The 16,352-nt window shown below is 48.7% G+C and overlaps 1 protein-coding gene across 2 annotated transcripts in view; it reads right to left on the bottom strand.

Annotated features, from left to right (window-relative positions):
• DYNC1H1 (dynein cytoplasmic 1 heavy chain 1) overlaps positions 1–7,473 on the bottom strand; it is a 67,510-nt gene extending 60,037 nt beyond the window's left edge. For both annotated transcript variants that reach the window (XM_045775443.2, XM_045775444.2), the window contains exon 1: positions 7,032–7,473. In XM_045775443.2, the coding sequence (XP_045631399.1) occupies positions 7,032–7,287 (256 nt within the window). In that variant the 5' untranslated portion in view covers positions 7,288–7,473. The remainder of the gene's footprint in view (positions 1–7,031) is intronic.
• Between the last annotated feature and the right edge of the window lie 8,879 nt (positions 7,474–16,352).

Genomic DNA, 16,352 nt, shown 5'->3' with positions numbered 1-16,352 from the left:
CAGAATAAGCATGGAGCCTAATGCAGGGCTTGAACTCATGACCCTGAGATCAAGACCTGGGCTGAGATCAATAGTCAGACGCTTTACTGACTGAGCCACCCAAATGCCCCCGAACAAAACTAAATAATTAAAAAACTGCAATTGAAAATTTTAAAATTTGTAAGAATGGGAAATAATCCAAACTTCTAGATCTAGTGCTAATCCACTCGATGCATAGACGCTCCAGCTGAACTATCTCTGCAATGGTACGTTGTTATGGAATATCTGTACCGGCAAAAACTTCTACCCAAGGACTATCACGGTATATGTGTGGCTCGCCTTCACTTTCAAGTCATGACATAAGAGCAAAAGTGATTACTTAGTGAAGTAATCCTGGGAAAGTCATTTTTCTTCCTCTGGGTTTCAAATTCATGAAATGGAAAATGGGTGGAATAGGTGACAGAGATTCAGAGCACACTTACAATAAACACTGAGTAATGTACAGAAGTGCTGATTCACCATATACCTGAAACTAGTATAACACTGTATGTTAACTATATTAGAATTAAAATAAAAAAAATAAAAAGTAAATACAATGGGCAGCAGAGGAGGGGGTGGATATTAAATGAGGCGGTCTATAAAGTTTCTTTATGCACCAACAACTATGAAAATCTGGGTATACAGGGTCTGAGCAAAAGCTATTTATTTCCTTAGCTTTAAGATGAGACAAAAACAAAGTTTACACTAAAAAAAAATCAGTATATCTGTCAAGATAATAACTCTTCCAAAATATCGTTTTTAGTATAATTTTAGGAAGTGAGAGGAGGTGGCCAAGTATCCTAGTATGCCAGGTACTTCCCAGCTGTTTTTAAAAAATGACTAACTTAGGGGCGCCTGGGTGGCTCAGTCGTTAAGCGTCTGCTCAGGTCATGATCCCAGGGTCCTGGGATCGAGCCCCTCATCAGGCTCCCTGCTCAGCAGGAAGCCTGCTTCTCCTTCTCCCACTCCCCCTACTTGTGTTCCCGCTCGCTGCCTCTCTCTCTGTCAAATAAATAAATAAAAACTTTAAAAAAAAAGAAAAAAACAAAACTAAAAAAAAAAAAAACACTAAACAAATCAATCAGGTTTTCTAACTACCAAAATGCGGATATACCACAAGACAGATCACACTGCCTGAAACCAACCACACATATGACTGCAATCTCTAAAATGCAAGCACATGGACAGATCATAAAGAAACACTCCCAAACTAAAACAGTTGTCAGGGTGGTAGGATTATAAAATATTTTCTCCCTCAATTTTCCAAAATCTGCTCTATGAATTTTATAAAATATATGCCATCAAAATAGCATCCAAACAGTACCCAGAAAAGTAACATTTTATAATCGTGAAAGGAAATCACTAATATAACTAAAAGCATGGTATGTTAACTTTGAATCATTTCTTCCTCCGAGACAAAATTCACCATGTATATAAATAATATCACACAGAAAACACGCCAACTGGATGCAGCATCTAGCCACACTGCCTGCACTTCCTAAGGCAAACAGGGTTAAAGGAACTGGGCATCAGGCCCTGAGATGAGTCACGGCTCTGCTCTGTCTCAGCACTGCTGGGAACGCCCAGCTCCCAGCTCCGCACCAGGAATACTGCAATGCAGAACACTGCCTGAGCTCGGGAAGGCGCACCCAAAGACACAATCCTCAGACACGGATATCCAATAGGTATCCTCTATCGCTTTGTTAAAACCCTCATTTCTTTTGATGGTAATAATCTATGGAAGTCACAGAATACATTTCACATTAGTTTTTTAATGCTTGTTCTCCATAAAAAGAGATCAAATGAAGTCTGAGTATGTCTGATTCCTACCTAGTAGAAAGAACCTGTCATTGTTTTATAAACTGCCAAATAATTTAACCTTTTTGCCTCCCTATAAATTATTACATCTTCCAAATAATAGTGTAACATTCTACTTCTGCAGAAACTTTTTTTTTAACTGTTCAGAGGAAAGACACTTGATAGTTAATTCTTAATAACAAAGAAGCTATTAATCGTGCTATATTTAGAAGCTTATAGGTAACACAACCTTGGGTATTTTATCAGGCAATACCGCTTACGAATCCGTTTCCTACTGCTGCTAACATTACTGGTTAATACATAATGGCCAAATAAATAGTGTACTGCCTGTTAACACATTGCCAGAATCAAAGAACCAGTACAGAAAGTGTGGAGCCGCCTCCCCAGGTCCTTTGCTGCGAGCCACATGGATACACATTTAGTGACCTGTGGACAATTTCTTTCGTTAACTTCTGAGAGTCACCTGAATTTCTAGAGATGTTCAACAAAATGTCACTTAGCATGAATCTGCGTGTATTTCTACTGAAAGACCAGTTTAATGTATTTCAAACTCACAGTGATTTGCATCATTACACTGTGAGTTAGGTGAGCATTACGTCTCACTTAGTGAAATATAAAAAAGATGTGCATTCAATCACCTTAAGACTCGGACTTCTCCCCTAGGGAGACCGAGTGTGTTTTCACAAAGTGTGGTGAACGCACAAGGGAAGAGGGGCACCGCGACTGGTAAAGGAGGCTGCCCAGCTCCCTGTGTCCTTGGTCATTCCCTCATCCCCCTCCCTCCTGCTTTCTCCCAGCCTCAGGGCAAGTGTCTTCTCCATCCAGCAAAGGTAGCCAGGTGTTCTCTTTGGTCCAAACTACCAAATTCCTTGTTACATGTTCCTGGTTCTCCTTATCTTTCATCTTCTTTTCCTCTTAAAATCCGAAACATACTAACACCACATTATTTTGGTTGATCACTATCATAGGTGTTCTCCCCTTTTTCTCTCACGTTTGCTTTAGTTTCCCCCTTTCCTGCATCGGTGCTTTTTCCTGTCACCTCGACACCCATCACCCCTTCGTCCTCCTTCTGAGGGGCTGTGACTTCTTTGCCACAACCACTCCCTGCTCTGGCATAGGCTCAGGGCATGGTGAGAAAGTCTGAGTTTTCTCTTCAACCTGAAGACTTCCATTTGTAACACCGTTAGCAATGGGAAGGGAGGATTAAAGCCCACATAATACGCGACAATGCTGGCAAACAATTTCCCTCCACCTTTACTTTTTTTTTTTTTTTTAAGATTTTGTTTATTTATTTGACAGAGAGAGAGACAGCTGGGAGAGAGGGAACACAAGCAGGGGGAGCGGGAGAGGAAGAAGCAGGCTCCCAGCGGAGGAACCTGATGTGGGGCTCGATCCCAGAACACCAGGATCACGCCCTGAGCTGAAGGCAGAGCTTAACGACCAAGCCACCCAGGCGCCCCTCCACCTTTACTTTTTAAAAAGAAGTGATGATGGTTTTCCCTTTGCTGCCCATAAATGTCATTTGTTATGCTACACTGTATATTCAAACCTAGTGAGCCGCAGACTGGTTTGTCCTACGAAGGGTGCAGGGCCCTGCCTACCACATGACAGCACAGGACAGAAGGAACCCAGGCTGAGGGACTCCCGGCCTAGGGCTTCAAGGTAGTGTGGGGTTACAGAAAAGTCTTCCTGTGACTTTATTAACCATTTTGGGGACAAAGCAAAGGCCAGAAATACATACTTTTTAGTCATCATTTCTTCATCCTTTAGGGAAATTAAGTCCTCAGAAAATATTTTTTTTAAATCCACAAAAACATTCCCCATTAAACCTTCCACATCGCTGTATCTCTAAGTTGAGGACTGTAAAAAGTTCTAGCTTTCTTTCGCATTCTAGCCCTAGCCATCTCTGCACTAATGAAGAGGAGATAAAACCCCTAAATTATGTATTTGAGGAAAAACTAGAATCCTGAGCTTAGGATAAGTACTGACTAAAGGCAGCCATTATTTTCAGTCTTAAAGACAAAGTACCAAGGCTAAGATACCCAAACATGAACAAAAACAAAACCCCACAGCACATGATCCCAGGCTGGTCACTAACAAGCTGGAGCCCTCCTGGGGCCTCCAGTTTCACCAGCTGCAAGATGGAGCACCTCTTACCTGCTCCCACCTTTACCACCCAACCAAAAACGCACTTCAGGTAAAAACTGCTACAGAACGTCATTAAAATTGTAAAATGCCTATTAAGTAATGAGCACCTATCTGCTCGTAATTTTAGAAGAACACTACGAAGAAAACAATTTTCTATAGGCCAGGAATTACAAGGAAGAGATTTCTCTTTTTCAAATCAGAGGAGCTATAATTTAACATTCCCCTTCCCACCAACTCTCCATTCCTTTAGTATCAAAATAAACCGTTAAGTTCGCAATCTTTATTCTACACTTTAAGGAATACTGTACTTTAACAGAAAAGTTTACAGCTAGCTGGGATGGTTAAAAATGTATATATCTTCATGTGAAAATGCTTCTATATTCAATTGCAAGTATTTGGAAAATTCTTTCCATAAAAAGGGGGGGGGATAAAATAAAAGCAATTTCTTCTGTTCACTAAATTATGACTTCATTCTTGACAGTCTTTACTCAGTTTAAACAATTTAAACAATTGTTTTCCACATTACAAAGCAAGCCTACCTTTTCACTGTAACTAGCTACTGGATGCTCACATTTGATCAAAGGTGCCAAAGCCAACACCAGCTCAAAAATCACCCGGAAGAAAGCCTATCAAGTGACCTGGGTCTGTACTTACGTCTAAATTATGCTAGTTTAGTCAGGATGCTAATAAGACTGATGGGACCATACAGTCTTTCTTTAAAATTTTTAAGTGAAAAACAACTTACAGGCAGTTTGAAATACTAGAAATACTTTTTTATTTTTATAAATACAGAAATGAGGCAGGATTTCAATTGTAGACACTCTCATTCCTTAGTCAACATTCAAAAGTGCAAGTCATTATGGAGCCAAGACGTGGATGCTTGGACATTTGCTTTGCTGAAATAAGAAAATGTGCCATCAAGAAAACAGACGATTTGCACTAAAAACCACACTACAGAAACAGGGCTTCCCCCCAGTAATTTTAGCAAAGTTCAGTTCTAATGTTTGAGAAAAGTCAATTACTGATGAGAAGTCTAGAAGCAAAAACAAAACTTTTAATTTTTTTCCATAAAAAGAAATGAGACCCATGGTAGAAATCACCGATTTTAATACATAAACTGTGCAATGAAAATATAATCAAGAATATGATCAAGGATTAGCCAAGATTAAACTACTCAAGTACAGTAACCTAACACAAATTAAGATATTTTTTAAATAAAATAATGCATATTCATTGAAAAATAACCAGAAAGGCAGATTCTAAAATGCTGACACTGTTTATATCTGGGTCAAAGGATTCCAGGTGATTTTTTCTTTATCTATATGCTTTAATGTTCTATCACATACATCAAATACATACTCTTTCTGAAAAAGTAGGTGGGTTAAAAAAATTTTAACTAGTCGTTTCCATGCTGGAAAACATAACCCCAAACATAACAGAAAACCCTAAGCAACATTAATAGTCTCAATATGTCTGAATGGCTCATTTGCTTTGAACATTCCATGTGAGTCTAAGAAAAATATTCTTTCTCACACACTGACCTTCTCACCCTCTCACAGAAACAGAGGCTACAATGAAGCATCTCCTGAAATAGGTTTTGAAAGAAACAAACTATCAGAAAGAAACTTAAGTGTGTGTGTGTGTGTGGGGGGGGTGATGAGACAGTATAAATCCCGTTATTGGCACCCATGCAGCTTTTCTGAGATTGTAAGAAGCTCCATGGCAAACATTTTCAGACAATGCCAATCCGTTAGTTCCAAGGTTAAAATTTACTTGGACATCACCCCTCAGTTCCCAGATGGACAGTGCCACACCCATTCTGTGCTGTCAAATACGCTCACCATCAACTACCAAGTGGTCCTACAGAGTCCAGAAACTCTCCCTGAAGACAAGTTCAATTCTCAAGATGAATCTAGCCTTGCTTTGGAGAGGTCACTATTCGAGAAGACTGCTGGAATATGCAAACCTTTTGCCCCCTCTCCCCAAGTAGGTGCCTAACCCAAATTTCTCTCTCTTTCTAAAAAAAATCTGTAAACTAGGAAGGCCTGGGTGGTTCAGTCAGTTAAGTGTCTGCCTTAGGCTCAGGTCATGATCCCAGGATCCTGGAATGGAGTTCCACATTGGGCTCCCTGCTCAGCGGGAAGTCTGCTTCTCCCTCTGCCTGCTGCTCCCCCTGCTTGTGCACACGCTCTCTCTGACAAACAAAATCTTTAAAAAAATAATAATAAATAAATAAATAAATAAATCTGTAAACTAGATTCAAATATCACAGGGTCACCATTAGGATCGTCTAAGTGTCACACAAATACAGGGGTATGATTAGTGAAACCCAGCGGTGCACCGGACACTGAGATGCTAAGTCTAGCCCAAGCAGCAGGATTAGCTGGTGACTGGTCGAGTCACTTCACCTGAGTTTGCTCGCGAGTGAAATAGGGAAATACCCAGACAGCATGGACGCTGTGAAGACCAAGAGGCAGACCTGGGAGCGCACATCCACCTACAACAGGATGCTCTGCTCGCGGCCCGGTCCGGCCCTGTCATTCCCCGGGCCTCAGCATCTGAGTCCGCACAGCGCAGGGCTCCCCCCAGCTCCGACCCCTGAACCCAGGCTCCGCACGGCTCCGCGGGTCTGCCCCTGACACATCCCTCCGGAGGCCGCTCTGGCCTGGCCACAAATCGAAACCGAAAAGCTCATGTGACACTGGAGGCCGGGATGCGGCCTCCGCCCGCGCTCAGCCCCGGAGACGCTGTCTCCACCCAACTCGGCCATCTTGAGGCCCGAGCAGACAAAGCGATCCCATTGTTTTGGGTGACGGCAAGACAGGGGCACCCGCTCTTCGTTCCCCGCGACCCGGAAGGGGGCACCCCCGGGGCTCCCGCCTGACAGGGGGTGTGGCGCCGGCCTCGCCGGGCGGCCCCTGGGACCCATCCCGCAGGGCGCCTGCAGCCCGGAGACCGCTCCGGCCCCGGCCCCCCGACCCCCCCGGCTCCTCAGCTCCGCCACCCCGGCCGCCCGGAGCCCCAACGCCCGGCCCCCGGCTCCGCACCTTTGAGCGTGGAGCGCTCCACCAGGACCGTGTGCACCTGGGGGTCCGACAGGAACTTGCGCATCTGCTCCAGGGCGCTCTTCTCCTCCAGCGCCGCCTCGAGCGCGGCCGGCGCCTCGCCGCCATCCTCCAGCAGCAGCGGCACCAGCTTGCGCAGGTGCTTCTGCAGCACCGACACGTCGGCCACGTTCTGTACGGCCGACACCTCCAGGCCGGCCGAGCCGTCCTCGCCGCCACCGCCGCCCGGCTCCGACATGGCGCCGCGCTCGGGACCCTCGGGGAGCGCTGGGCAGGCGGCCGCGGCTCCGCACGAGAGCGAGCGCCGAGCTGACGAACGAGAGAAACGGGCGACTGAAACCCACCGGCCGCTAACCGCGGCCGACTGAAGGGAGCGGGCGCCGGCTCCACCCTAAAGACCGCCGCCCGCCAGCCCGCCCCGCCCGCGACCCGCCGCCCGCCGCCTCAGCCACTAGCGCCCGCTCGCCGTCCCGGCGTCACGACGCTGTGCATGCGCGCGTGCGGGCCCCCGGCGACGCCGCCGCGCGGCCTTCTGGGACCTGTAGTCCCAGCTCTGGGAGGGCCCCACGTTTCCCCGCGTCGCAAACCCTAAAGATGGGAATTTGACTTGGCTTGCGGGCGGTGCGGGGTGGTAAGGGACTACAGCTGTCTTGTTCGCTGCTGTGGCCGAACAGCACATGAATGAATGAATGAATGAATGAATGAATGGTGTTAGTGACGAGAGCTAACTTTTTTTGGAGCAGTTAGCGTGTGACCGACATTGCTCTAAGTAAGCATTTAACCTGTATTCTCGCGTTGAACGAATGAATGACTAGTGTGTCGAGTGCTAAAATATAGTCGTGACTTATGTGTTATAAGATATACCTGTGAAGAGTGAGAACATTTTTCAGAGGGGCAGGACATGAGGGGCGTGCCACATTGCTAATCTGGAAGGAGGGGGAGGTTGGGAAGGGGACATTCTGGCAGAGGAACTAGCCTTTACAAGGACAGAAGGGCCTGAAGGTTGCGGCTGGAGCTCTGACTGCAGAGGCGGTGTCAGGTAAAGCCAGGAAATGACACCAACCTAAACGGTGGGCTACAGCCAAGCGGTTGTGGGTGCTGGCTGCTGATGACGAAATAATTCCCCCTGGAATGCTGGGATGACCAAGTGGGAGACCTAGGTGAGAGCATCTATCTAGAATAGTGATCCTCTGCTAGCAGCAGGGGCTGGTACTGTCATTCCATGGGCTTCTGCATCTGGGGATGCACGAGGCAGGGGCTGAGACGTCTGCCGGCCAAAGCTCCCCCCAGCTCCCATCCACCTGGATCTCCTCCCTTACCCTGAGATGACATAAGGGCGAGAGTCCAGGCTGCCCACATTCTTGGTTTAGAGATGACAGTTTCTTTTAAGGAGCATTAATTGGCCTTTGAAAATTCAAACTCATAACTTGCTTCTTAAATTGGGTGGAGGAATGGAAGCCAAAGGCGTTATTTTTATATCAAAGTGCACAGTCACAGAGCTGAGTCCTGATTGGTAGGGTGATGATGGGATGATTTGATTTCCCCAAATCATCTTTGGAAAACTGGGAAACATACAATATGCTTATCCTTGCTCAGTTACCCAGTGCCAAGCCCCAGGGGCTGCTGGAACATGGAAACTAATCAGATGATTCTTGTCTTTAAGGAGCTCATGGAAAAGGAGACAGATTAATACCCCACCCTCCAGCCCTCCATTAGTCCACCCTTGTGTGATATGCCCAAACAGATCTAAATAACCTTCCCAGAAAAAAATAAAGCAACTGCAATGAGTTTGTGCTGTGATCATAATGGTAATGAATACTAATAACGCCACCAACAGCTACCACTGAATGCTTACTCAGTGCTAAGTACTCTGCTGAGCACCCTCCACCTCCGTCATGTCCTTTGGTATAGGAACAGAGGTGAAGAGGGAAATCTTTTAGGTGCAAGTTAGTGAACTCTGAATTGACCATGCACCACCTGAGACCCAGATACCCAGCAGCGACCTGGCAGATGGAGAGAGGCTGCTTGCAGGGTGCACCGTGAGTCAGCACCATTCAGGAGCCCCCAGGAGATGAGCCGCTTGGCATCCAAGAGACTCTGCAACTTGGCCCTGAGCCAAGGCAGCGGAGCAGCAGGCTTTGGTTTTGCAGCTCTGTATGACAGGCTCAAAATTAAAAGTTGTTAAAAAATCGAAAAAATCGGAATCATCTACAAGGATTCATACACTGACCCAAAGTGGTTGCATTTCTGTCTTGTAAAGATGTTTGTTGTGTTCAGCACATGAGGATGGTCAATGTTGATTGACTGCTCACTGTACCCAAGTGCTAAGCACTCTAAATTCCTTATCCCCTGGCTGGCTAGACTTCCCCGGGGCTGCAAGGGAAGATCTCTTGTGAGATGTCCCCTTTTAAGTCCTGGTGTAGGACTCTGCCCCTCCCCCCCATCGTCCTCCAAGCTGTCCCTGGGTGGGGGTGGGGGGCCCTCCACCCAAGCCAGGCCTCTCCCACCGCTAGCTCCGTTAGGCATCTCGGCTTTCCTGTATGCACAGTAGAAGCGGCTTCAATTGGCGGTGGGCAGCACGGAGGGGGGCTGCGTGTTGGAAAGAGAATTCGTTCCAAGTTGATGGGGGATGATAGTGGCTGCTAGGCCGTTTGTATTTTATCAGAAATCGGTGAACTATTTACACAGAGGAGATTGCATCCATTCCCCACCCCTCTCTTTAAGGTACTGGACTGGATGGCTCTTCAAATCAGAGCTGGGGGCTCGTACCATCCCCACCCTGCGTCTCCCTCTCCTGACCGTGGGGTGGCACCGAGCCCCTCGGCAGAAGCCAGGCTGGCCCAGCACCTTCAGGCTCTGCGCCTAGGCTCTCCCCTCCTCTCCCTCCGTATACCATGCTGGGCTTGCCCGCTCGCTCGCTCATTCATTCATTCATCCATTCCATGGGCTCATTCCTTGAGGAATGCAGCAGGGCTCGGCCCAACGCGGGTGCTTGGTTAATGCTGTGGAACCAACGCCAGGGAACCGTGTGCTGCGGGGGCAGCAGCCGGTCCACAGGGCACATTTTGGATTTTGACCTTCCAGCTGCTTTAAGCCAGGCGGGCCGCGCCGTTCCGGGGCCAGCGCAGACTGCGCTTGCCCTGCGCTCACGGGGGAGGGGTTGCTTTCTGATGAGCTCGTTTCGGGACCCAGCCCCTTTCCGTCCGGTTCCGTCCTGGGGGCCTCAGGGTGAGGCTGGAGCCAGGTCGGGTTCCTGGAGGCTGGGAGCCGCGCTGGGCGTGGTCGGGGGGGAGGGGGACGTAGGGACAGCACCCCGACCTAGCAGAACGGTCTCTTGGCGCCCCTTAGTGACACGGAGGAGGACACGCGCGCCCCCGGACCCCGCGCGCCAGGAGGCCCCTCCCCAGCCCGCGGCGCATCGGTCCCGGGGGCGCCACCAGGCTCACGTTCCCAAGGTCACCCGGGTCCCTGGCTCATGGCCACAGAGCGAGTAATGGGAGTGACCAGAGGGGAATTCCAGCCCGTGGCCCCGCCTGCACCCCACCACCCACTGGGGAGGTTAGAGAAGTTTGTGTCTAAGGACAGACAATTAAGGGTCACACCTGCCCACAGGCCCTCGGAGACCCCTGACGCTGCCCTGGGTGCTCCTCTTTGGAGGTACCACGCTCCTTTTCTCACCTAAAAACCTGTGTCCCCCACCAAGGCCGCGGCTCCCTGCGCGCACTGGACCCCCTCCTTCCTCTGAATTCTCCCTTGGCACCCAAACGTTTTCCTTCTCCTTCCTGGACCCTTCCCTGCGGTGCCCAACCTGCTCGAACGCATCCCTTCTTTAAACGGAAAGAAAACCCTGCCATATTGCCTGCCTGCACCTCGCCACCCCTTCACAGCCTTTTCCAGCAAAATGTCTTGAAAACGAGTGTTGGGTGGGGACAGCCACTCACCCTATCTTGAACATAATGAAGCTCTGTGATGACATACCTAAACATACCGCATTATTGTATCCTTTTCACGAATCGACCCCTTTATCATGTTGAAATGTCCCTCTATTCCTAGAGGTGTTATTTGCCCTATAATTTACTTTGATTTTAGCATAGCCGCTCTGGCTTTCCTTGGATCAGTGTTGGTGCGGTCTATCATTTCCCACCCTGTATTTTAAACTTATCGGGACCTTTGTATTTAAAGTGGGTTTCTTATAGGCAGCACATAGTTGGTTTTTGCTTTTTAAAAATCCTATCTGACAATCTACTGGCCCTCACCTGGGCTGCTTGAGAGCTGCCTGCAGGCCCAAGGGGAACAGTCTTTATAAACATAGGTCAGAGTCATCAGTTCTCTGTGGCTTCACATCCCTCTTAGATGGCGAATGGTCCTTGCTTGCCCACTTGGACCCTGAGTCATCTGGTCCTTGGCTTGCCTCCAAACCCATCACCTACCTCTGTCCCTGTGTGCTGACCTATTGTCCCTAGGGACAGCAAGCATGCCTCAGACTGAGAGCCTTTCCCTTGCTCTAGAATGCTCTCCCTCCAGAGTCCTAAGGGGCTCACTCCTTCTCTTCATCAGCCCTCTGCTCAAGTGTGACCCTCTAGAGGGGACCTCAGCTACCTTCCCCACCATTCTCCCCTTTATTTATTGATTTATTGTCTTTGGAGCATGTTTCTCCACAAAAATACGTAATTTGTGCTTCTCACTCATGGTCTGTGCCCCCAACTAGAATGTGACCCCATGAGAGCAAGGACTTTCTCTTGGTAATGGCAAATCTGTGTCTGTGCTTGGAAATGCGTCTTGCTTGCTGTGGGTGTGGAATAAATCTTTGGGATGTGAGTAAATAAACAGAGTCCTTTTGTTCTCTCCAGGTGAATTACAAAGTGATTCTAAAAGAATAGAACTAAAAAAAAAAAAGTATTACTCAGCCTAATTGTGAAGAAACTGTCACAGCTTATCTCTGTAATATGATAAACGAGCACTAATTAATTGCCCAGGGTGTCACACTCGCACATCAATCCCTGGTCTAATTCAGGCCTTTGCAGTTTATCTCCGTTCATTATTGAAATGGCAGCCGTAATGCATCCCTTCATTTCCTCAGGACTTTGAGAAGAGGGGACACAAAGATGAAGTTTTCAGCACATCCTCATGAAGAGTCCTTGATGGGATATCTGGGGAGATGGGAGGTCTGTCCTCCAAAAGACTTGTTCAAGTCCTAACCCCTGGTACTTGTGAATGGGACCTTACTTGGACATTGGGTCTTTGCAGATGTCATCGGCGGGGGGCAGAGAAAGAATCTGAAACAGGGAACCAACATGGGCTTGATCATGACCTGAGCTGAAACCAAGACAGCGGAGCTCAACCAACTGAGCCCCCCAGGCGCCCCCATGCAAGGCAATCTTGATAGTGCAGGACATTGCGAATACACTAGAAACCACTGAATCATACACTTTAAAATGGTTAAAGTGGTGAATTTTATGATATGTGAATTTTATCTCAATAAAAAGTTTTTAAATGGACATGTGGAGAGAAAAAAAATCCATCAGACAAGTGTGATTGTTCTATGATCTCCCAAATATTAAAAACTTTCTTATTGGTTATAAATACATAGGCAAATAAAAATGGTAAAATTAGGGCGCCTGGGTGGCTCAGTCGGTGAAGCGTCTGCCTTCGGCTCAGGTCATGATCTCAGGGTCCTGGGATGGAGCCCCGCCACCGTCGGGCTCCCTGCTCAGTGGAGAGTCTGCTTCTCCCCCTCCCTCTGCCTGCAGCTCCCCCTGCTTGTGCTCTCACATAAACAAAATCTTTTTAAACAATGGTAAAACTAATATTTATGGAATACACTCTATATCTTAAAATATCAGAAACAGAGTGCTAGCGCTTATTTCTTTGTTCGAAAGCAGCACAGATGCTAAAATTGGAAGGCCCCAGAGGAGATGAGCGTGTGTCTGCATGATGTCGACATACAAGTTTGTGCAGCAGTCCCTGTTTGTCCTTGATGCCACAGAACTGGCCACTTGGAAGTGGTTAAGGTGGTAGACTTCATCCTATGAGTGTTTAACCACAACTTTAAGAAAACACTTACCAGGAGCAGTATGAGCTGTGCTTCCCTGTCCCGTGGTGCAACCTAGGATGTGCGGCGAGCATCTTTCCAGGCCTCTGTCGCTTGTCACTGTCCCTCCAGGGTTGAGATCAGCTTCCAGCGTGGTCTCTGCACTTGGAGCGATGGCAAGCGTCTCCGAGGGCTCCTTCAGCGTGAAGTCTTCGCGGCGTCCCTGCCTTGGGACGTCATCCTTCTAGACTCAGCCTGGCCAGGCTCCTCTGGCTGCTCGTATCCATGCCCCTCCCCTCTGTGGTGCTCTCCTCTGGGACCCCACTGCTGTGGCATCCGAGTGTGACCTCCAGGGTTAACATGTCCCGATCCTCGTGGCTCTCGCCTTTGCTGGCGAAGTCCTGGCTTCGCGGATGCACTTTGGTAAAACAGCAAGTGTGTTCATCACGGAAGACGGTGCAGCTACCGACTTTGCTGGCCGTGTGGGAACTGAGTAACATGCGCCGTGACCGTGACCCACGGCCTTTGAAAGAAGCGCCAGATGGTCACTGATGACGCATGGCTGTGATCTCGGTAGTGATTTGCAAGCTGGAGAGCTCGCCGCAGTCTGTACCCAGTACAAGTACTCAGCTAACACATGGGCGACTGATACTTGAAATGTGCTGTTGAGGGACTGAGGTTAGCCTACTAGATCGTGGTAATTAAAATTTGTGCATATTGGAACCGTGCAGGGCAGGGACTGCCCGTATTGAAATCCCCCCGCCCCATCTTGCTTTTCTCTGTGTTCAAGGAGAAGCTGGCCCCAGGGCCCATTGTTCCAGAATGAAGCAGAAGGTGGCCGTGGGTTTTTTGGACTTTGTTTCCAAAAGCCCAAGCCCTCAGGAGAACAAAGGGGAATGGAGGAGGGACAGCTGAACATCTGATGTCTCCCTTGTGGGCAAGGTATCCTGGGGAAGGAGGGTCCATGAAGTGTCTTGGACCACAGGGAGACTCCCCTGGTCTGGGGTGAGGAGAAGCAGGTGAGGGGGTTCTGGGCCTGCTGCCTCCAGTCCCCAGAGAGCAATGCAGGAGAGGTGTGGCACCCAGGTAACAGGACCCCAGGCAGGCTAGGCCAAGAGGCCCACATGCCCAGCAAGGCTGGGAGCAGCACTGAGACATGGGACCAGGGGGCCTGCAATGACCAGTATGGACAGATAACCCGTGGTATCAGGCTCGCCCTCAGGGCCCCATCCCTGCAGGAGTCCTGACTTAGGAAGGGGGCAGAACTCCGAAACTGGTGCCCATGGTGTTGTAGAATGGGGGGTTGGGTCAGAAACGAGGCTGTTACAGACAGTGGAGTCCTTGAGCTTGCCCGCCCCGGAGACTCATGCCCGCGATGACTGGGGCGTGGCACCACCATGAGGAGCTGGCCTGTCCGAATGGCTACATTCACAGCACTAACGAGACAGGTTATTACCACTGCAGTTTGAGGGTGTGGAGACAGCAGGTTCAGAGCAGAAGTAATTGTTTAAGGTCTCACAGGTAACAAGAGGTGGAGTGGGGGGTTCAGACTCAGATACTGCTTGTGCCTAGAGACTTCTAACCACCAGAAGGGCGTGGGCTGGGTCCTGTTCTGTCATTTTCCCAGTCCCCAGTGTAGTACCAAGCATGGGGGAGCCGCCAGTGCTCCCTCCCGCTCTCCCAAATGTTGACCAGCACCTTCTCTCCGAACTTCCATTTTCTACCTGTAAATGGTGATCTTGGTGCAAACCTCGATCTCAGAGTGCTCAGAGCTCCCGGAGAAACAGGGGATGTGGTCAGCCTGCTGGGACCGAGAACATGCCAGAGGCGTCCTGACACCTAGTGGCCGGTCCATGTAATTGCACGTCCCAGCCCCTGACGCTCCCCAAAGAGGAGGGCTTTGGGTCCTGGTCCTCTCCACCCGGATTCTGCAGCTTCCTGCTGCCCTAGCCGACTTTCCCTCCTTGCCAGGCAGGGCAGTGCTGAGCCAGAAACTGAATAGGCTCTGGTGGAATATTTATTCAGTTTCATTTAATTCCATAAGGTCTGGGGCGCCTGGGTGGCTCAGTCGGTTAAGCATCTGCCTTCAGCTCAGGTCATGGTCCCGCAGTCCTGGGACTGAACCCTCCTATCAGGCTCTCTGCTCAGCTGGGAGCCTGCTTCTCCCTCTCTGCCCCTACCACCCCCACCCCCACTGCTCGCGCTCTCTCTTGCTCTCTCCCTCTCAAATAAATAAAATCTTTAAAAAAAAATCCATAAGATCTTTCATTCCAAGACTGTGGGATGGGCAGAGGCTGACTCTCCTTTGTTCTTGCTGAGCCTATTGCCAGCCTAAAGTAACCACATGTCCATCCAAAATCCTGCTCAGGTAACGCATACAAGTGTTTACTTGGAAGAAAGAACCTCCTAGAATGTAAACATTTTACAGAAACAACCCAAAATTTCCAGCAGAATGCCTTGGGTCTGGTGAGGTGCAAAGCACACAGCATCCTGCTAGGTTAGGACTTCGTTTGACTTCAGTGCAATGGTCACTTTCACTATGAGGGTAGGGGGACACGTCTACGTTTTTATTGACAAGACAAAGCCCTTCTTCAGCCTCAAAGGGATAGGACATAAAATAGTTTATCAGAGGGGCGCCTGGGTGGCATAGCGGTTGGGCGCCTGCCTTCGGCTCGGGGCGTGATCCCGGAATTCCGGGATCGAGCCCCACATCAGGCTCCTCCGCTATGAGCCTGCTTCTTCCTCTCCCACTCCCCCTGCTTGTGTTCCCTCTCTCGCTGGCTGTCTCTATCTCTGTCAAATAAATAAATAAAATCTTTTAAAAAAAATAGTTTATCAGAAAATGTTACAATTTTCTTTATCATGGTAGATGCTGGCATCTCCTGGCACTGCCAGTCAGCCTTTTTGAAGTTTCACATCAGTTGATGTTTTTCTATATTGAACACTCAAGTATTTACTTTTTAAGATTTAATTTTCAAGTTATCTCTACACTCAACGTGGGGCTTGAACTCATGACCCTGAGATCAAGAGTCACGTGCTCTACTGACTGAGCCAGCCAGGCGCCCCCAGTATTTTCTAAGTTGAGCAAGTAGAGGACCCCGCAAGTAAGACATCGAACCTCCCTGCATCTCTGTTCCTCACCTTGAGTGAAGGCAAAAAAAAGCAAGAGCCCGTGCCTAGACGCCTGTTGCCCAGCATGGTACAGGCAGCATGCCTAGCCTGGGGCTGTCAGCATTGTTTGGTTTGGTTTGGTTTTTGTTTGTTTTTTTAAG

Source organism: Ursus americanus, chromosome 26 (assembly GCF_024610735.1).
Source record: "Ursus americanus isolate L20-20 chromosome 26, mUrsAme1.1.p, whole genome shotgun sequence".
NCBI lineage: Eukaryota > Metazoa > Chordata > Mammalia > Carnivora > Ursidae > Ursus > Ursus americanus.
This window is presented reverse-complemented; position numbering and strand designations above follow the sequence as displayed.